At 39.1% G+C, this 22,299-nt stretch overlaps 3 protein-coding genes across 3 annotated transcripts; 1 reads left to right on the forward strand and 2 right to left on the reverse strand.

Annotated features, from left to right (window-relative positions):
• Positions 1-446: 446 nt before the first annotated feature.
• LOC125197052 (histone H2B.3-like) lies at positions 447-2,297 on the reverse strand. Its single transcript, XM_048095751.1, has 3 exons — positions 2,198-2,297; positions 2,006-2,052; positions 447-915 (listed from the first exon to the last, which is right to left on the reverse strand). Exons 1-3 carry the CDS (start codon positions 2,295-2,297, stop codon positions 622-624), a joined length of 441 nt encoding a protein of 146 aa, XP_047951708.1. The 3' UTR covers positions 447-621.
• LOC125200593 (uncharacterized transporter C405.03c-like) lies at positions 2,188-4,086 on the forward strand. Its single transcript, XM_048098252.1, has 4 exons — positions 2,188-2,282; positions 2,562-3,087; positions 3,170-3,593; positions 3,707-4,086. Exons 2-4 carry the CDS (start codon positions 2,629-2,631, stop codon positions 4,000-4,002), a joined length of 1,179 nt encoding a protein of 392 aa, XP_047954209.1. The 5' UTR covers positions 2,188-2,282; positions 2,562-2,628; the 3' UTR covers positions 4,003-4,086.
• LOC125200594 (desumoylating isopeptidase 1-like) lies at positions 4,058-6,810 on the reverse strand. The gene is made up of 5 exons (XM_048098254.1): positions 6,745-6,810; positions 5,827-5,883; positions 5,619-5,716; positions 5,210-5,526; positions 4,058-4,677 (listed from the first exon to the last, which is right to left on the reverse strand). Exons 2-5 carry the CDS (start codon positions 5,833-5,835, stop codon positions 4,256-4,258), a joined length of 846 nt encoding a protein of 281 aa, XP_047954211.1. The 5' UTR covers positions 5,836-5,883; positions 6,745-6,810; the 3' UTR covers positions 4,058-4,255.
• Positions 6,811-22,299: the final 15,489 nt, after the last annotated feature.

A 22,299-nucleotide genomic window follows, 5' to 3' on the forward strand; every position in this document is an offset into this window, starting at 1 on the left:
GAGGAAGAAAAGAAACACACAAAAAAAGAAGAAGGCGACGTTATTTTAATTCTAAGAGGAAAGGTCAAATTGGTCCTGAACATATTGTCATTTTACGTTTTTTGTCCTAAACATTACCTTTTGGATTTTTTGGTCCTGAACATATGGAAATTTGATCATTTTGATCCTCCGTCAACATTTCTATTAAAAACTAACGGTCAACGGATTTAATCCCAATTTTAAACAAATTAAACTTTTAATTTTGATTTTAACGTCCATTCATAGCAAAAACACACAATTCCAACAGAGATTCAACTTTTATTTTCAGTTGAAGGCACAACTCAAATTCTTTTCTTTCACCTATTTTTGCCTCAAATTAACCAGAATCATAGTATTCTGCCAAAAAAGTGACTTTAACAAATGGAATAAGAAAAGAAAACGTTGATTTACAGAAATCTATTGCAAAAAATTTGTAATAGTCAGTCCACAATTCAACTTCAATTATCGCAATACCAGAACCAATTTTAAAAATTCAACATCCATTCATAGCATAAACACATAATTCCGCACAAAAGCCCTAATTTCCCAAAGTCCAAAGAAACCTAATTGACATAAACCCTAAATTCACCCAAAATTCAGCAATCAAGCGCTGGTGAATTTGGTAACCGCCTTCGTCCCTTCAGAAACAGCGTGCTTGGCCAGCTCCCCAGGCAGCACCAGCTTCTCGAAGATGTCGTTGATGAAGCTGTTCATGATACCCATCGCCTTGCTGGAGATCCCGATGTCGGGGTGCACCTGCTTCAGCACCTTGAAGATGTAGATCTTGTAGGTCTCCACGCTCTTCTTGTTCCTCTTCTTCTTCTTGTCGCCGGCGGCGGCGTCCTTGGGAAGCTTCTTCCCGGCCTTCGGCTTCTTCTCCGCGGGAGCCTTCTCGGCCTTACGGCGCCATTTTTAGAGAGAGTGTGTGGATTGGAATTAAAAGTGGAATTGCGTGAATGTGAAGAGGGTGATTAAATTAAATAATATGTTTATAAAAATAATTAGGCAATTAATTAGGGAGTAAAATATTATAATTAAAAGTTTAATTTGGTTAAAATCGGATTAAATCCGTTGACTGTTAATTTTTAACGGAAATGTTGACGGAGGACCAAAATGATTAAATTTCCATATGTTCAGGACCAAAATGATCAAATTTCCATATGTTCAGGACCAAAAAAATCCAAAAGGTAATGTTTAGGACAAAAACGTAAAATAACCATATGTTCAGGACCAATTTTTAATTACCTTTATTCTAATTCTAATTATAAGGAATCCCTAAGCCCTAAACTATTAGTATAGGGCAAAATAATAGATATGGAACGGTAATGTAAAAAAAGAATGAAAAAGAAGCAAGAAAGAGGGCAAAGCGTCGCCGTTTCAAGGCACAGCACGGTGCTGTGTTTCCTCTCCACTACAGAGGATCCAGTCCCAATAATTCTCTCAAGATGAATAGGATTTTATTTTTAAATGATTCCCCACAAGAATAATTCATGCAACCATAATAAATGTTTTTGTGTTTTTAATTAAATGCGAATATGATCATTTTCTGTTGTTACATATAAAACCTTCTTCTTTCAACTTGAGCTCCATCCAAGAAAATAAGCTCTACTGTATAGTTAGTAATAACATTATTAAGAGCAGGAAAAATGTGATAGAATAATCAGGGTGATTAAACATATTGCATAATGATATCATCAGAATGATGATTTCTCCAATATCATTTTCAGAATATTTTAATGTTTCATCATCAATCTTCATCATTCGAGAAAAGTTTAGCTCTAATATCCCATAATAAATGACACACAATACGATATTTTAGAAGACGTACTTTGTGCGTTGAGTGAAGAGAGAAAATAGTATATTTATATTAATGTGAGAGATAAATTTTTCCATAAAAAGGAAATAGTTTATATCCGTCCCGCAGAAATAGACCATATTTTCTTTTCAATTCGTTCCATAGGAATAGTCCATATCCATTTATAATAACTTTGTTTTTTTTCTCTTTTACTTTATCATTTATGGTCCAACCACCCACTGTACAATTTCAACTATTTTTTCTACTTTCTCTTACTTTACCAATTATAAATTAAAACCCGTGCCGAAACCTATTTCTATGAGATGGAGGGACCGTAAGACTAATGCGTTTTTAAGTTTTTAGATGATTTATTCCATCAAAAACGCTTCCAGGAAACTTCTTCAAATCTCTCTTTTACTACAAGATTCCACGCGTTGACAAAAAAGATCTCCTCGTCTACTTCCAACTGGTTTGTTGCTTGCATACACTTTTTTACTGCATTAATTGAAATTAATCAATTTGTTTTTATCTCGATCAATATTTATCTTCACGATTTTTCCACAAATGTCGTATTTGCTCATAATTTGTGACTTCAATCTTGATGGCCCTCGCCTAAATTTGTAGTAGATATTTTCAGGGTTTATTCTGTTGTTCCATTTTTCATTTACGTTTGATTGTTCTCAAGCTTATCCCTATCCCCTGTCTCAAATTGCCTTGACTGAAAGTATTGTTCATTGATTGGATATAGATTTCTAAATCAAGACAATATTGGAACATAAAAGGATATTCACAGATTTTGTGGAGACATTGGGGTGATGAGAGATCAAGTGTGGAGATGGGTTTTAGGGTTGGTTTACATATTTGCAGTTGCAACAATATGGATTGCAGCTAGTTTCGTTGTCCAATCGGTTGTAGACGAGGGCGTTTCGCCGTTTTTGGTCACCTACATTTGCAATTCATTGTTTTTTGTGTACATACCATTAGTAGAAATTGGGAGGTATTTGGAGTGTAGGAATGGAAGCATTTTCTCTTGGCTAATTAGGAGAAATGATGTTGCATTGCAAGACGCTAAGGTTTCAGAAGAGGCTATTCTGCTTCCCAATAACGAGATATCGAATGATGGTGAAGTTGAAGCTGAAGCGGTCGGGTTGGAATTGGATGTGGAAGGGCGTTGGACGCGTTGGAGAGTTGCCAAAGTCAGCATCTTGATCAGCCCCATTTGGTTTATGGCACAGCTCACTTTTAACCTTTCCCTCAAATACACTACAGTTACTGTAAGGAACTTGATACATTCTTGTTTTTATGTATGTATATCTCATGGCTTTTTAGTTAATATGATTCTCTTTTGGTGTATAGTCCAATACCATCCTGAGCAGTGCATCCAGTCTCTTCACATTTCTAGTTGCTCTCGTGTTTTTGGGCGAGAAGTTCGCTTGGGTGAAGCTCATCAGTGTTCTGCTTTGTATGGGAGGAGTCATCGTTGTCAGCCTTGGAGACTCGGATGCAGGAGCCAATAAGGATGCCCCACATCCTGTGCTCGGAGATTTTCTTTCTCTTTTATCTGCAGCATTTTATGCTGCTTATGTAACACTCATTCGCCAAAAATTGCCTGATGAAGATGATAAAGCTGAAGGCCATGTTAGCATGGCACAATTTCTTGGATTCCTGGGCTTGTTCAACTTCATCATATTCTTTCCCGTGGCTCTCATTCTTGCGTTTTCCAAGCTCGGGCTTTTCAACACTCTCACTGGGAAGCAATTTGGTTTAATCGTTGGAAAAGGTATAATTATTTCGCTGCTCCTCCATTACTCATGCTTTTTTCTTGGATACGTTAATTCGCTGCTTTTGCTCTTGGCAATGCTGTTTTTACTCACTACATATATCAATATTCAGGTTTACTAGATAATGTGGTGAGCGACTATCTATGGGCCAAGGCTGTGCTCCTTACGACGACCACTGTGGCTTCTGCAGGTCTCGCAATTCAGGTACCGTTGGCGATCATCGTGGATTCATTGAGAGGGATTGCACCTCATCCATTGGATTATGTTGGAGCTGTTGCTGTGTTGATTGGTTTCACTGGCCTTAATTTCCCTTCAGATGCTCTTTCAACAACTAGAGAATCCCATCTTGAATTGCAGACTAGAAATACAACAAATGTTCACAATCACCTTTCAGATGCTGCGGAATAGATTTTTGCATTGGCGAGTGTACAACATGTAATATAAACAGCTATATCGTTTCAAGTGAAAAAGAAAAGTAGCTGTTTGGTGTTATCTGTTTGCCATAGTAAAATGTTAAAACAGTGAAGATTCCATACAACAATATGTCAACCAAGTAAAACTAAGAAATTATATTTTGTAATAATCGCAATAAGGTCCAAATATCAATTCCCAGGAAGAATGGTATTCCTAAATCTTGTGGGAAAATAATAGTCCTCAATCTTCAGCTCTGTGCTGTGGACATATGGCCGTATCTCTGCATCACTCTCCTAGTTGCTAGAGCTGCCGCCTCACTTGCACGCAAATCCCCAGTGGCCATAATTGCAGCAAACTCATTGCTGATCTCCTCTTGGACTTTGCTCCGAGCATCTCCGAGTGGATCTCTACCAACAGCACCTCCTACACCGTTAGGAGAGGACACCTTTTTGGTCTGCGTCTGTTCATGTACACCTTTTGTTAATTCTGCTTCAGATTTCCTGGCATCACCCTCAACTTTCTTCTTAGTCAATTGGACGGTAGTACCATTAGCTGGCTTTGAAGAAACTGCCGCCTGATTTGAACCAGCAACCGCAGAAGGCCTGAACTGAGGAGCTTGGGGAACTGCACCAGCCCTCAAAGTGCCCTCGAGATTCTGTATCATTGGCACTGCACATCAAACAGATATAGAACGTTACGCGGTAGTTATTTTCTTTAAGCCTTTTTCTTCCTTCAATTTGAGTTGTGTTGAGAGATGAACTCATCAATCCAACCTCACACAACTCTAGGAACCTACCATATGCAAAACAAAATATCAAAAAGCTTTTCTGATGCAAGCATAGAGATTCTGCATCAGTGATAAAACTTTTGGTTCCTACCATGAAACTGAGCACATGTTTTGCTAGCATGTAATGAGCTTTCAAAGTTACTTTCCTAGCACCAAATCTTATGCAAACAGCATCTCCAAAACTTTTATTAGTGAGAATCAACTGACTACCACGATGCATTTGTGATAGTTATAGTTAAGAAAGTAATTTCAAATTCCTTAGCTTCGTAGCTTATAAGCCTTATCAACCCATTTCATCAGGGAAACATTCTGTCACTATTTTTGTATTCAAAATAAATAGGGAGAGACTAGGAAGCAAATTTCTAAGAAGGGAACAAAAAGGAGAGTATATAACATCATAGGGGAGTGACTTACATATGACAGCACCCATCGGACTACTCAAAACTTCATTCGGGAGATTCAAGATGTAATCTGGTATTGAAGCATCAACCAGGAACTGGGCAACCTCATTACTAAAGTTGTTGCAATTATGAGTCAGCAAACTGTAAGTTTCAGCTGTGTAGCGTGGACCAATATCGTCCAAGTACACCTCAAATACGTCTTGAGGCACATGTGTCGTGCCAAGATCTATCACACGAATTGGTGTCCCATATGGAGTTGAACCAGCTGGAGCACTTTGTATGCCACCTCCGAAATAGTATTCATTACCATATACAACAACTCCGGTATGCCTGAAAAATCAGAAACAATTTTGGCGATAAGAAACATCAAGGCATCCGCATTCAACAGCCAATTCGACATTTTGAGACTGTAAACCTCTTACCATATGCCTTCAATAGGCTTTCCCAAAAATGTTGTAGATAGTTGTCTGGCCAAGCCCTGGCTTAGGTCATAAACATTCAAAGAGACCTTGTAACCATCCTGCATGTTTACAAAAGTTGTAAGCTTACAAACCATTTCACAGATGCACATTTTAGTCGATCATGATTAAGAATTCACTAATAGATCACATGCAGTCTAATAAGACATACCTCAGCCATTTTCACCAGTCCAATTGAAAAATACTTGAGATAGGATGAAAGGTTGACCTACAAAAAAATGGACACTGAGATCAAGCTAGGTTCAGGGGACAGTGAAGGGAACAAATCAGTAATGCTGAATATTAGTAACAAACAACACCAATGCACCATAAAGCTTATTGGTTCTATTAATCAACTTGTATAAACTTTAAAGAAAAAACAACTTTCAAATTGCAGATTAATGCAAGTTAATAAAGAGATTACAAACAAAAACTGGACAAAGCTTTAAAGTAGATCCACAATATGCAAGCATACAAAATATTGATATCTATCTGTTTGATGTCCAATTTCTATAATTCAAAAAGGTGCACCAAAATGGGAATAAACCAAATAATAGTAGCTTAACGAACAAGAAAGCAAGCAGCATCCACCCAGAAATAGAATGTGAATAAATCAAAATGATGAAGATATTGAAACAAATAAAATAACAAATCTAGGCAATCTATTATAGCATCATCAATAGGAACACCAGAAAATGTCAATTAGCAATCGCAACTTGCAATTTTAGCCCAATCTAAGACTATATTCGATAAAAATTCTAACATTGGGAAGACCTTACCCCTAACTTCTCCAAAACGAAAAATTTATATCACATTAAATAGCTTTATTCAAAAATCCACATTAATACGCAATTCCACACAGTAAATTCCCGAGACAAACGCCTAGGCTTCTATTTGATCTGATCTATAATCACATTAAATATCTTTATTCAAAATTACATCAATTACAAATAAATCTCGGATAAACCATACAAAAATGAAGAGAAAAAGGTGCGAGTGCTTCAATTTTCACAAGAGAAAATCCAGTCAATTGAACAAAGTTATAATTAAACAAACCAAACATAAGAAATAAGAAGCACATGTAGCATACCTGAGGAAAGAGGAAAGAATGTCCACAAAACCGACAGAAAATAATATTCGCAGCGAAATTTCGAAAGTCTGGTGAAAACTAAGGTTTATATAGTGTGAACGGAAGAGAATACACCAGACTTCTAGAATTTTCTTGCCAATTATGTTACGACACGTAAGCGTTCCGTTTGCTGACCAATATTTTGTTTATTACGTAATCAATGAGCCAAATCCAACCATTTTTCCCATGAATTGATTAAATTTGGGAGAAGAAAAATGTTTTAAAATGAAGAATGTAGTGTGTATGAGTGAGAATAGAGAGTTTTTTATGGTGGATAATTTGTGGGAATGATTTGGTATTTATAGAAGTGATTTGGGGCTTTAAAAAATTTTAAAAAAATTAAAAATTTGTAAAAAAACGGCTATAAACGGCTAGTATAATTTTTGAAATTTTTTTTATATATATTTTTTATTTTTTTGAATTTTTTCTGATTTAAAAAAAAAAAAAATCAATTTTAACGGATATAAACGATGCCCACTCGCGGGACGGCGAGTGGGCGTCACGCACGAACCGGAGCTCGCCACGTCGCCCAAGCGCGTGGCGAGTCGTCTCGCGGGGCGCCTCGCCGCGACGGGACGCGGGACGCGCTGGCGACGAGATGGGGACGAGACGACGCCCACAACGCCGTCTCGCTGGCATCTCGTCCCTCCGAGACGAGATCGGGACATTTTTTTTGCCACTGTGGATGGCCTCAGCATTGGAAGGATCGTCTTCTATACTTCCATCAACAGCATAGGCAGTGTTGTCTTACGGTTGACTATGGTTAAATAATTTTTGACATGATACAAAAATTTAATACAAATACCCAAAATATTAATGCTTTCAATTAAATTTTAAACTGAAGGCTATTTTTGAAGAATTTTGGCCCACAACATTTATCTTTTGAATTACGTACCGAACAGATGAAAATGACCTATTTTTCCTGGACGAAGGAAGTATCTCAAAGTTAATAAAATGCTTAAACATTATTTTAAAAATAAAACCTATCAAACTCAATAAAGTGCCTAAACATTATTTTAAAAATAGGATATCGCTTTACTTAATTATCATCGAAAAGTTTTTAGATAATTTAGGCTCCGTTTGCTACACGGAATTGGAATTCTATAGAATTAAATTGGAAGGAATTGAATTGAGATGAAATTGAATTGACATGTTTGATAATAATAATAATAATAATAATAATAATAATAATAATAATAATAATAATAATAATAATAATAATAATAATAATAATAATAATAATAATAATAATAATAATAAAAGTAGATGAAAAGTGAAAATTTAAAAGTTGAAGTGTTGGACTTTGAATCATTCGGTATAACCAATAACCGATCGATTCTAACCGAGTCGATTAATTAAGTAACCGAACTAAAGTTCGGGTCCAAGGACGGAACCAGACACTTGAATAAGACAAGTGCTAAAATTATTAATTTTTTTTTACTATATATAGTAATATCTAAAATTATGGAGCATTTTATTATCCTTACCTCCTTTATTTATTTTACGTACTGTATTTATAAATTGATGAAAACACAGATACATAATCAATTCAAATGCAAAATATATTCGCTCAGATTATAAAATTTAGTAACTTTTGGTCAGTCTTATAATATATAAAATCTAAATATTAAATAATAAACTAGTTATAACACCCGTGCTATGCACGGGCCAAATAATTTTTACGTACTGATTACATATTCTCAATAAATCAACATAAATGAGGATTAATAAAAACCACAAGTGTTACATGCATACATATGTTGATCAGACAACCACAAATTTAACAACGATACATATGTTGATTAGAACAATTATGTATACTCATTTCAAATAGAACAATTATGCTTCCACATACGGTAAATGAGACAAACTCAAAAGAAAAGTGAGACATCTTTATTGAACGAATAGACTGTATAAAAAACATGAACATAAAGCGACCCTTAAAAAAACAAATACTACTTTGAAAAATATACACTTTCGAATTGCATGAATATTAAAAGCACAATTGTTTTGTTTTTTTAATCATCTTCATAAATCAATGTTTTTGGCTGTGGAGTTACTTTGTTTTGGTTGTGGTTCTGTAGGTGCGTGTGGTTGTGACTGTGTGCACGATTTTTGTGTCTTTCACCGTTTGAGAGAAGTGAGTATGTTGGCTTCGTGGAGGCAACGATAGGAGAATGAGAACGCCAGAATGGGTGATGGACTGGTTTCTTCTCTTGTTAATTTTTTCTTTCTTTGTCACAGATTTCTTTCACACAACACCTTCGTTCTCTTATTTTTCGAAGAATGCTAAGATGGATTATCTGATTCTCTAACTTACTCTTCTAATGTAATTAGGCTGTAATGATGATTCTGTCACTTACGATGCTCTAGAATTTTCTTTTACATTACTCAAGATTGAAACACTAAATATGACCGTATAAGGATAATAACTTTTCAAAAGTACAACATTATTAAAATTGAGCAAAAGAAATGATATAAAAACTCAAAAACCATTCGAAGTTTCGAACTAACAAAATACAAAAGGAATCCTAATTCATAAATATAGGTAAATTTATTACTATTAAATATCATACTATTATACTACTACTAATCTCATAAATTATTACAAAATAAAAAATTAATACTAAAAACCGCCACCCATCAAATTAAACTAAATATCATACTATTATTATTATTATACTAATCTCACAAATTATACAAAATAAAAGTTAGTAATACTTGAAAACCGCCACCCATCTAATTAAAATAACAATTATGCATAAAGTTAAGAAATAATTAAAACACAAAATTGAACAAATATAGTCCAAGTCATTAAATATAATAACCTAAAAATTTTGTTTTCTTTCTCTTCAACCTTTTCTCTGTTTCATTTTCATTTCATCAGTTTCCGTCAACCATTCTTCAGGTAATTAATTCATTGCATCAATTCGAAAATACAACAAACCCAGTAGATGAAGCCCATTTCCTCCGATTCCACCAAAACCGTCGACCTCTTCCACCGTCTCTATCCCTTGTCGTCGACTTCCTGCCCAATTCAATTTCGAAAGTTCAATGACAAAGTGGTTCCTCAGGTAAATTATTACAGAAAATAGATATAATTAGGAGTTGCAGATGACCGAAACTCAATCAATTTAAATGCAAACCTGAAATTAACTAAATAATATATATGTAGGTGCGAATTCTTCAGGCACCCTCTTTCCTCTCAGTTCGGTTTTTCCTTTTGATTTAGCTTATTCGATGGCACAACTCGCCGCTTAATTTTCCAGGAATGACGAAGATTCCCTTGACGTTCTACGTGACAACATTCGTCTGCTGCGGATGCTGCTGCTTTAGTTTCCGGCGCTTCTCCATCTTCCAGATAGAGCGAGGTGATTAGCCGGAGCGCAGAGGCATTGAAAAGCGTGGGCGAATGGTCGGATCTCCTTTCAGGGCCGAGATGGAAGGTGTTCATCCGCTGGTTCAACCACACCAGTGGCCATTTGAGTAAGAGAAAATAAGGAGCACTCCATAGTAGTAATTCTAATTCTGTTTTGTGTATCAGTTCATCAAATATTTATGATAGTGTTCAAACTTCCTGTGTAAGCTACTTCTTGGGAAGACCTGCAAAATAGGAGTAATTTCTTGGGAAGAAGCAAAATTTCTGGAGAAGATACAAAAGTCTATTATGCATACATATGTAGTTATATACACGCAGCTACTCTCATTGTAGCTGCAGCCCTATTAACTTGTGCAGCTTTGCATAAAAAAAAGATGGACAATACAACCAAATTTTTCCTTATCATTTTCCCGCCAAAATTAGCTCCCAAAAACTGTCCCTATATAATGAAAGATGAAAGATTTCAACTATTTTTATATTGTCAGCGTCCAGATACAATATGTCATTTTCTGACGATGTTTAAAAATAGTGTTTTGCTAAAATAAATAAAAATAAAAAGAAAAAAAATGTATTCTAAAAAAAGTTAAAATTCATGTTTTATATATCACTTTTAAATAAATTAACTAGATTTTAACTAAATTTTAAAATGGATCACATAAATTATGATATTACGACGATATGCAAAATAATCTTTCAAACTAAATTCAGTAACATGCTATAAATGCAAGAAAATAAGCCTACGTTATTATCTCTCAATAAAAATTACTCCTACTATAATTATGCATTCCCATTTTTTTTTAAATCTTTGTTTATTTGCGTTTTTTATTTGTAGTTTTTTTTTTCTCGTTGTATTATATTTTCCAATGATTAATACAACGATGAATTGTTCATTATTAGTCTATTTATTAAATACATTTGTAGGGAAAATTAAATAATATAAAAAATAATGATGTAAAAATGAAATGTTGAGTTAGGGAGAAATAAGGGAGAAATAAGGGAGAAACCAATGTAGCACTTGGCTAAAAACTGGGGATAAATTTTGGTGCTGATGTGGCGCTGATGTGGCAGGAGTTAGGGAGAAATAAGGGAGTTTTTAGGGAACTCCATTGGGAGTGCTCTTAGACGCATAAAAAATTAAACCTAAATTAATAGTTGACCCCACAAAACTATAAATTAAAAATCATATTTAATTCTTTTTCCTTTCTCCTTCCTCATCCCATCTTTTAGGGTGATAAATCGTACGTGTTGTGTCGTTATCGACACGATAATGACACGACACGATAACAACAAACACGAACACGACCCGTTAAGAAAACTCCAAACACGAACACGAACACGACCCGCTACCTTCAGACACGAACACGACACGAATCACTTCGGGTCAACACGACACGATAACAACACATAACACGACACAATAATGACACTATACTAATAATATTATAATATATTAATATTATTTCTAATATTAAATTTTAAATTTAAATTTTAAAATTTAAAATTTTAAAATAAATAAAATAATAATAATATTATAATATATTAATATTATTTCTTAATGTGTAACACGAACACGACACGAAGTTTTCGTGTCGTTATCGTGTCGACACGATAAGGACATGAACCCAATAAGCTTTCACACATACCCATTAATTTCATACGGGTTCGTGTCGTGCCAAAAATTGCCAGCCCTACCATCCTTCTTTTTTGTAGAATAAAACATAAAAAAATATATGTAGCGCAGTGGGGCTGCTATGGTTTGGCCCTTGCTAGGTCCGTCTCTGATCGGGTCAGTTCCGCTTAGTTCTTTTACCAATTTTTAGGATCAGTTAACCGATCGTTTACCCACCCCTAAGTATATGTGTATGTGTGTGCGACTGTGTGTTTGTATGTGTGTATGATAAATATAATTAAACTTTGTATTATAGAGATGTATTAATATGACAACTCTCTTTATTGTAACACTATACCACCATTTCAGGCCGTTAGATCTGAAGATCGTATGATTCTCAAGCTGCCACGTGGCAACCTATTTTAATTAATTTAAAAAAATAAAAAAACACTAAAAGGGCAAAATCGGTATTCTCTATTTTCAGTCTGTTACCAGATTGCAGTCTTACTCTATGAATATTACAGTGTTACGTGTCTACATCATTTGTAATAGTTTTTCACCTTCGAAATAGTTTTTTACCTTACCAGATTGCAGTGTTACTCTATGACTATTGCAGTATTACCAAGTAGTATTTGCAGTTTACATATTACCAAATCCGTTTTTATTTAAATTTTTGGGATTGACTAAAATACTCACTTCTGCAATATGCAACATTGATACGTGCATATATAGGAGATTATCCCTCATATCATAATTTAGTTAATTAATGATTTACCGTATCTTTTCATATATTATTAGGATCATTATTTTCTTATTCCCTAAGTCAGATTAGTCTTATAAATAGGAGATATTATATTCTTCTATTTCATTCAAGAAATTTCATTATCCTTTTATTTTATATTTACGCTTTTATCATATCCTTCCTGGTTTGATCGACCGACAAAGCTCCAACGACTACCTTTTATTCCACAATTTGACGCTGGAGTGATTGTCGGGCAATAGCTCCCGCGACGTTCGACGCAAATTATCTGAGTTACGTTAAGGATGAAGTTCCTTAATTCAGATAATTTGCGTCGAACGTCGTGTAACATCCCTAACCCAAAATCATGCATTATTTTGCATATTAGTATATTATATTGTCATTTTTATTATAGATATATTAAGTGTGTGTCATAGAGGATATATTTAGTGTTATTCTCCTCATCATTTTTGCATATAGATAAATATATAGCATAAAGAGTGGCGAGAGGGTCTGATAAGGCTAATTTCATGCATCGGTAATGTGCGAAAAATGTTATACTTTGCTGGGTCTAACACGGGTGAGCAATTTGTCATTTTGCATAGGATCTCTCTCATTGCTAGCTTATTTCTTCAATTGTTATGTCGATCTCTGCTATGCTGATGTTGAAATGATGTGGAATTTGGGTGACAGATTCAGTGGTTGTTTTATATTCCTATTTTTTTTTTTTTTTAATCTGATGAGCGGAGAGTTTCTTACTGTGTTTCGAGCTATGCCTGGACGCCGGGATCCCAGAGGGATTTAGCTTCGAGGTTGTATTCTCGACGTGTGAAAGCATGTAGTTCTACAGATCTTGTTTTTCTTCTTCGGGTTTCTATTTTTTATTTCGTCTAGGTATGCAGATTCATAAGTTCTTCTGCTATTATGCATAAATTTGATTCTTCAAAGTCAAATAGTCTGCTTTTTATTTTGCTCATGCTGCTTTTCTTAAGAAGTTTGGCTACCTTGGCCTGTGTCACTCACGCCGAATGCCTACCAAGAGCACGAAGGATTCGCCAACTTTTCATTCGACTGCTTTTTCTTGACATATCCCCACAGGTTTTATTTCTTGTGTCTTAGCTGTTAGTTTAAGAATTTTAAAAGTCTTCAAGTCAGTTAATTTTTGATTTTCCTCAACGCAAAGAAATGCTGTTGTACCAACACCAAAACACTCCCAAATCCTCAATACGAGTATTACGCATCCTTCTCTCAGGATCGATCCTACTTCCCTATACTAGGTTTAGTAAAGTGGTTGAGGGTTTTTTTGAGTATGCTCGTGTGTCCGACGAATTTGATTCACCCACGCAGTCCAGACCGAGTGATCTGCATTCTAGTCGGATCTAGGAAACTCGCTATTTCCTATTTGGAACGCATAGAGAAAAAGCAACCTTTCGCTTTTGGTTTCGCTTTTTTGCTGATGGACACGCTTGTTGTTATTTCATTTAAGGGGATTTGGTGTAAATATTTTAATTTCTTATTGTTTGCCTCCTTGATGCTTTATGAGAACAACAAGCCTTAACTGAAGCCGGGCAAGCTCATCCGGGATCGTGGAGGGAGCAAGATGCAGTGGCGAGTCAAGGAATCTACATCTACCACCGCCACTCAGATCGATCGAGAACGGAGGATCCATTCCCGCTCGAAATGAGTGAAAGGGAGGGAATTCCCGTCGACCAGAGAACCTGTGATCAAGCCACCAGAATCCGCAGCAATCCGAGACCGAGGAGGAGGAAGACCCGAATATGGCCCATCTAGTAGATCCTGATCCTAAGATAGGGTCGCCACCGCTCATTCGGATGTGAACCCGCCACGCTATAGTCTCAACCCACGCCGGAGGTCAATCGACATCAAAACAAATGTGCTAGGAGTTCTGCCCACGTTCTTCTGACGGAGGAACGAATGCCCTTGCGAGTTTTTAAATGAATCTGTGCAAATTGTGGCATTCAGAAGGACCTAATCGAGGCGACGGAGGAGGACTACCGTCTGCGTGCAATACCACGTTTGCCCAAAAAGGGGAGGCGAACACTTACTACTAAGGCTTCCACCGGACCTCGATCAACACGTGGAAGGATTTTAAACTGGAATTTCTGACTACTTTTTTCCATCCAACAAGACGAATGCCTTGAAGAAGGAGATTCAGGAGTGCAAACAAGAATACGATGAGTCTCTGAGATTCTTATTGGTCCTGTTTCAAGGGACTGCTGACGCTTGTCCAAACCACAGGATGATAGAAGCGTAGACGTACTATCTGTTCTGGCCGAAGGTGCAACCCTGAATCGAAGGACTTGATGAACTCCTCGAGCGGGGGAAATTTACCAAGAATAAGGCAAGCGAAGTTTCTGTGAAAACCTCGGGAGGCCGATCGAGGCAAAGAAGGCCTGCTGATAACTCCGCGAAGATATTGGAGGGCAGGGATCAGCCAATGCAAGATGGATCAAGACATTTAAAGGTGGAAGATAGGATCAAGCAACCGGAAAAGGCCTTGCTAAATGCAATCGGTAAATACAATCCGCATGCCCAAAGGGAAATTGAGAAATCCCCCGGTCAAAGGAAGGCAAATCGCAACCATACTAAGGCCACCCGCGGCTGAAGGTTGTCAAGCTCAAGCAAATTGATGGGAAGTCGGAATCCCTGATGGAGTTGGAATCAAGGAAGACGTAGGACGTCCATGGAGGACTCACCCAAACTTTAGATGGACCGACCATGATCAAAGCTACCCACCTCCTTTTCGCCACGACTTTGCACACTTCTCCGAGAGGCAAACAACTGGTCGTGAAAGGTCACATGACAACATACTGGGTATAGAATCATGACCAAGCTAATTCTGGGAAACAAAAATCGAACAACCTGCGGTTCCTATGTGCCACCTCATCGAGAAACAATCAAGGAAACTACCGTAACTCCCAACCGAATTCATCAAGTGGAATCAAGGGTCGGTGGCCAGTACAATAACCATCGTGAAATCATGGGTCGAATAACCAATACAACAATCATCAAGGCAACTATCGATGCAACCAAGGTCAAGGACAAAATTCTGGTCAATTCCACTTCGTAATTACGCTGAGTTTCGATGACATGGTCCATGATCTCGGCAAATTCACAAGCAGACCATGCAAGGTAATCCTACACTCCAACAATGATACGGTGCACAAGTTGCAAGATGCTCGCCCGAACAAAAAGCCGTTTACGTGACATGATGGCTAAAACAACTTTCCTGCATCGGCAGCTTTCCTTGAATGAGATGCGAATGAAGGCCAACTTCCTCAACACAAACCGCTAGACCGAGCAAACATTAGTCAAATCACCTTTGAGACTGGCTGGTTACGATGTCATTGGAACCGATGAGAAAGTTGCCTATGCAAGCTAAAGAAGGGAAACGCAGTCAAACAAGAAGAGGAAGGCGCTGGACCGAGGGAGATCATTGTTCGGTGGCACTTCCGTAGCGAAGATTTAGGATCCTGCTCGATCAGACCAAGCCTTAGACCTCAACTCTGCGGAAGTAAGTAAGGAAGGAAACAAGCAAGGATGAAACCTGTGACCGGGACTTCCACAAATGCGCAGTTTATAAAACTACTCATATCGAGGAGGCGAAGAAGAAAAGGACGATACGAGGATCTCATGGAGATTTTCAAGAAGTTGAAATCAACTTGCCATTCTTGCAAGCCTTGAAAAATGCCCGCCTTCGCAAGTTCATCAAGGAGTTTATTGCAGGGAAAAACCAAGCTAGATGGGAAGATTGTGATTGGAGAAAACCGTAACGTCAGATATAGGTGCGTTATTGATGCCTCGAAATGCACCACCCAGGTATGTTCACATTACCCATCTCTTTAGGGGATATCAAAGTTGGAGCATGCCAATGTGTGATCTAGGGGCATCAATAAATGTTTTTGCCACTTTCGATCTATAAGAAGTTAACCGTAAGAATGGTTGCGCCTAAAGGTAGTGATCCAATAAAGGTATAGAACTTGCATTTGCCCCCAAGGAGTCATGGAAAATATTATAGTCAAAGTGCATGAATTATATCCTGCTGATTTTTACGTTGATCAAGATGAATGATAAATGAGTCCGCGAGCCCAGTGGTACTTTAGGAGACCATTTTTGCGTACGGCTAAGACCATTATCGATGTGTTTGATGGAACAATTTGCTTCGACTATAATGGGGAAAAATATACTCTTGAAGATAGATGCAGTGGGATGAAAAGACCTTCAGATGTTGAGAATCTCTACGCTATTGATGTTATTAACCCTTTAGTCCAAGAATATCTTGAGACGTAATTGATAATAGAACAAATCGACAACTCGAGTTGAGCCATTCGATTGACAAAAGAAAGTTGTGGGATGGTGCTTATGCTGAACACAAGAATTGATGACGTAAGAGCTCAGCAGAGTTATTATGGAATTTTAAGCCCGGAATCAGCTAGGTCCAAGGGATCGCCTATGTGGTCGCTTTGGAAAAATCTCCGGGTCGGGAAAGAGACTTTACCTAAATTTCATGCATTAAAAATCCCTTGCCCCAGAGACGAATGGAACGAAAAAAGAGCTGAAAACACTTCCACCAAATGCCTTAAGTACGCTTACTTGGAGGAGGACGAGACATTTCCAAGAATAGTCAACAAGAACTTGACCAAGGAACAAGAGAAGGAGTTGTTGGAGGGTCATCATCAAAAGGAACAAAAGGCAAATAGGATGGACTCTCTCGATTTGGTGGGAATAGAAACTGATCTGCATTTAATTCACATCCGTTTAGACGGAAGGGCAAAGGCTCATCAAGATGTACAACGGAAGCTGAACCCGAACATGCGAGAGGAGGTCCTAAAGGAGGTATTGAAGTTGCTTGCTTTAGAATCATTTACTCCATTCCCGATGTTGATGGGTCACCCGTCCATATGGTACAAAAAAGAAGTCCGGGATACAAGTTGTCAAAAATGAGAAGCAATGAATCGGGTACCCACCAGATTAGCGACAGGATGGAGGATGTGCATCGACTACATGAAGTTGAAACTTAAGCCACAAAGAAGGATCATTTTCCTTTACCTTTCATTGATCAGATGTCGAGAGATCATGTGCAAGTATTTTGTTTCCTTGATGGATACAACTACTATTTCCAAATCTACGTTAATCCGTGAGGATCAAGAGAAGACCACATTCACGTGCCCTTTTGGTATATATGTATACCGCAAAGAATGCCATTTGGATTGTGTAATGCACCGGACTTTTCAACGATGTATGATGAGCATTTTTCTGACCGGGCTAAGTGGCGCATTGAGATATTCATGGACGATTTGACCGCTTATGGGAACTCATTTGATACTTGTTTAGCCAAATTCTTGATCTAGTGTTGCGTAGATGCCAGGAAAAGCATTTAGTGTTGAACTTCTCGAGAAGTGCCACTTCATGGTGACCGAAGGCATTGTCCTGGGTCACGTGGTTTCCGTGAGGGGTATCCAGCAGATAAGGCAAAGGTGGATGTGATATCAAAATTACCATACCCCACGAACCAAAAAGAGGTAAGAGGATCTCCTAGGCCATGCAGGGTTCTATAGGAGGTCTATAAAGGATTTTGCAAATCGCCTCAACCACTCACTGGTTGTTACAAAATGATGGGAATTCATCTTTGACGGCGATTTAGAGGGCTGCTCACCAAGTAAGTGACGGTGTTAAGACGCACCACAATCGGCACCGATCAAATCATCCTTTCGAGATAATGCGTGATGCAAGCGATTTCACGTGGGAGCCGCCTTAGGACAAAAATTGGATGGAAAGCTATGGTGATTTTCTATGCTTCCAAAACACTAAATCAAGTCAAGAATATGACACCACTAGAGAAGTGAAATGTTACCTGTATCTTTGAAAAATTCCACCCTACCTTCTTTGGTCAAAGGTTATAGTCTTCTGCTGCATCACGCAGATAAAGTACTTACCTGCTAAGAAGGAGTCGGCTATTAATCCGTATTGGCTACTTTTGACAGAGTTTGATCAGCATGATAAAAGTGAACGAGAATAAGGCAGAGATCATTCGGTTAGGAGACCTTCCAAGGAGAAACAAGAGGCCATACTCGATGCCTTTCCCGAGGAACATTTGTACCTGAGAAATTTCCTAGACCACCTTACTCGGGAAGCGCTTGGCCTCGACTCTGGCCTAGGGAATCCTGATAGCGGAGTCGCACGCGAACGTTGTGAACCGTGGTTTGCCGATCTAGCCAACTACTTGGTCACGGGAGAGATGCCAATTTCAAGAAGTTTCCTGAGCCTGCAGGATGAAGGTTAGAAGCGAATCCAAATTTTATTTTGGATGATCCTTACCTCGTGGAAATAATGATCAAAGGATTAGAAGCCAGACTCCCAATGGGAACAAAGAGACGTGTTAAACCACACACGCAAGGCTGAGGCCACTGGCCACAGTTGTTTGCAAAGCGTTCTCGACAAATGATTTTATTGGCTAGCATCAATAAGGATGCTTTGAGTTCCACAAGAGTCAGAGAGATGCCAAAGGTACTGTGTGTGGATTGGCGATAGACGAGATGCCTCTGATCCTTGATCGTGTGTAAGTAAATTTTGATGTGTGGGGAATGGACTTTATGGGACCGTTTCACATCTCCGTTGGAATACTTACAGATTGGTTGCAGTGATTATGTATCTATGGATAGTTTCAAGGCCACCACAACTTCAAGGACCCAAGGAGGTGGCGAAATTTCAAAGGATAATATTTTCAATAAACATACGGAAGTTCCTAGAGCCATCATCTGCATCAAGGAACACATTTCGTAATCGTACCATCGGTGCTTTGATGAAAAATAGCGATGTACACCATCGAGTGTCAACTCCTACCATCCTCGCCTAATGGCCGCAGATTTCTAATCGCGTAGATCAAGGCGAGACAGAAAACAGCTAACTGGCCAAGGAAGACTAGAGCAAAAAAGACTCTGGGACTTATTGTGGGCCTACGTAACCTATGAACGCTATTGGAATGTCACCTTACCGACTTCTCAGGTTTGGTAAGATGTGTCACTTACCCGTGGGTACGAACACAAGGCGATCGCGTAAAGTGAAAGAAATGAACATGAAGCCGATAGCTTGCGAAGAAGAGAGGAAGTTACAATTGCAAGAGTTTGAGGAACTTCTGGCTGGAATGCTTGACCGCCATGCACAGCAAAGAACGGTTATGGTGATGTGATAAAAACCTCCTGGTCAGGAACTTCATGTGGGACAAGGTGCTCCTTTTTAGTCTCACAAGCTAATGCCAGGGAAACCGAAATCTAAGTGGATCGGCCCATACACCGTCGCTGGGTATCCGAGCAAACGGAAAGAAGGAGCATCCGGCAAGACTCCAAACTCGTTCCTTTCCTTGTAAACTGTCAGAGTGAAAGTCTATAGGGAGCATTTCCGAGTTGTGTGCCGTGACGAGATTCCACTACACACACTCCCTATTATTGCCTAAAGGGATATTGTGGGTAATTTCCGATGAATCTGGGGTCATGGTTAAGTTAATGATTTGAAAATTCAAAACTGAACCAGGGAATCTCGGAAATACAACACGGATGTAAATAGTTTAATTGTTTTCCTTTAAAAAATTAAAAAAAAATCAAAATAAATAAATAAATAAATATATATATATATATTTTTGAAGTACCAGACTCCAAGGGGAACCGATATTTTATGCCCTAACCTCGACCTAGGGGTCTGGAACCTTCATTTTCTTTATTTTGTAGGGCATGGTCGAGGGAATTAGCCAGGAGGAGAATCTGAAGGAAGGAGTCAAGGAGGGAAAAGATATTTCGAATTTCAAATTCTGGCCGATAATTGGAGACGTACGGTTGCTTACATCACGCCTGCAACCGCAAATCCATCTTTTCACCAGAAAAGCAACCGTCGTCCTTCTCTCTCCAGTCATTCACGTCAGACGAAATTTTTGTTTGCTCTTCCTTCTCTCTTAATTTTCTCTCTCTAAAAACGGACGAAACCCTAACCAAAAATTGCCCAGTTCTTTTCATTTTTTCAGATCTACACCGATGGACTCTACCAAGGGCACTGAGTATGACCCAACCTTGTTGGCCGAGTTGACGCAGAAGGTGGGAAGTATAGAGAAAGCAAAGAGGTGCATGGCCCTATTCTCCGCGCCTAATGCCGTCTCGCGCTGACTCACTGGCCACCACAATTCCGGCAGACTAAGTCATGAAATCGGCGAATCTCTCAAGAAGGATCGCGAGTCACTACACCACCGCATGCAGAAACCCTTCGCAAGAGGCGGAAGAAGAGGAGGAGGCATTACACAAACAGTCGGAGGATGGTGAACCGACACATGACGAGACCTTGGTGGAGACAAACAGAAGGGAAAGAAACTGAGAGCCCTAATCTTGAGGGTAGGGAAAGGAGTGCAGGGGGAAACCCCTATTTCGCGTTGAAGTTCGTGATGGGAAATCTCAGTTAGATGAAAGCATGCGGGAGGGGAAACCTCTATGTTTGAAAAGACTACTATGGGGGAAACCCCTACTTTGGAGAGAATCGCTGAGCAGGGGAAAACCCCTATTTCCCGCTGAGACTGGGATGTAACCCCTGCTTGATTTCTGAAGGGTGCAACCCCCGAGTTCGTGGGATGGAGGGGGCAACCCTAGAGGATGTCAAGGGGGAGAACCCCATTTATATCGAGGGGGCAACCCCGATGTTGGTTGAAGAAGGGGAAACCCCTGCAAAGCTTTCAGGCGGAGTCAGATCTACATTCAACTGAAGTACCAGAGTTCGAAGAAGTGGTCGAAACTGATCGTGGACCTGGGTTGATGACCAGGAAGAAAGTGAGCCCAAGGTTGATGAGAGGGCAGAAAGGAGGCGCACCAGGAGGAGTCTCCTTGATGAAGTCGATGACTTAGTTCCTGACGCAACAGAGGAGGCGCGCTTGGCCAAGGAGAAGGCAAGAAAAGGGAAGGCGCCGGCGACTACATCCACCCGGTCCAGGAAACCTCCGTCCGTCCAGGAGGTCGAGGAGACCCTTTCCCCTGTGATCGAGGAAACCTCTGTCGAGGAGCACGCACGAGCCCATCCCTGAGCCCAGCTATAACTCTGAGGAGGCTGAAGAAGAGCCAATTCTAGGACGCCCGGTAATTTGGCTGACTAAAAGTTTGCTAGAGGAGATGAGGCAAGGTTCGACGATCAAAAGAGGATCGCGGTATACAAGGAGAGGTGAAGCGCCGGGAAGATGGCTAAGTCAGTAGTTAAGCAGTACAGCTCAAGGGAGCTCAAAATGATCGCATGTGACAAAGAATTCCGCGCCTGTATCCGAGCGATAGGGTTCGAGTGGCTGTTGCAGCACAGTCAAGAGAGGGTACCAGTGGATTTAGCAAGGGAGTTCTTCTCCACCTTTCGGTTGAAGAATACCACTGACCTGGACGCGGATTCTATCACATTCAGACTTTTTAATCAGGAGTACGAGTTGAGCATTAGGGAGTGGTCTTTGCGGATGGGGTTGTTCACCCAGGCAGAAGATGAAGAGGGGGCGTGGAATGACAGGATGGTCGGGATGCCAAAGAACACGCCTGGTTTCAAAGTACAGACAGCATGGGAACTGGTCACGCACCCTAAATCAGGGGGCGTTTAAATCCAGCTACTCCAAAGCCTCCCATATTGAAGACCGAATTCTCCGCTTTGCTCAAACATTTGTCAGCCTATAATTTGATGGGCGCTAAGTGCGAATTCAGCCTCTCACTACTACCGATCTCTACTTCACATGGTGCATGGCGAAGGGTGTTAAGGTACACCTCG

This window comes from Salvia hispanica, chromosome 1, assembly GCF_023119035.1.
Source record: "Salvia hispanica cultivar TCC Black 2014 chromosome 1, UniMelb_Shisp_WGS_1.0, whole genome shotgun sequence".
NCBI classification, from domain to species: Eukaryota; Viridiplantae; Streptophyta; class Magnoliopsida; order Lamiales; family Lamiaceae; genus Salvia; species Salvia hispanica.

Bases quoted from the DNA above. Each gene is read 5' to 3' on its own strand.
- LOC125200594 (XM_048098254.1), bottom strand. The intron at 5,527-5,618 runs GTAAGAGGTTTA...CTGATTTTTCAG, and splicing joins AAGCCTATTGAAGGCATATG to GCATACCGGAGTTGTTGTAT. The intron at 4,678-5,209 runs GTAAGTCACTCC...TTTGATGTGCAG, and splicing joins TCCGATGGGTGCTGTCATAT to TGCCAATGATACAGAATCTC.
- LOC125197052 (XM_048095751.1), bottom strand. From the start codon at position 2,297: ATGCAAGCAACAAACCAGTTGGAAGTAGACGAGGAGATCTTTTTTGTC. The intron at 2,053-2,197 runs GTTTTTGATGGA...GAAATTGTACAG, and splicing joins TGAAGAAGTTTCCTGGAAGC to TGGGTGGTTGGACCATAAAT. The intron at 916-2,005 runs GTTATTATAAAT...TGGCGCCGTAAG, and splicing joins TAAAAGAGAAAAAAAACAAA to GCCGAGAAGGCTCCCGCGGA.
- LOC125200593 (XM_048098252.1), top strand. From the start codon at position 2,629: ATGAGAGATCAAGTGTGGAGATGGGTTTTAGGGTTGGTTTACATATTT. The intron at 3,088-3,169 runs GTAAGGAACTTG...TTTGGTGTATAG, and splicing joins TCAAATACACTACAGTTACT to TCCAATACCATCCTGAGCAG. The intron at 3,594-3,706 runs GTATAATTATTT...ATCAATATTCAG, and splicing joins TGGTTTAATCGTTGGAAAAG to GTTTACTAGATAATGTGGTG.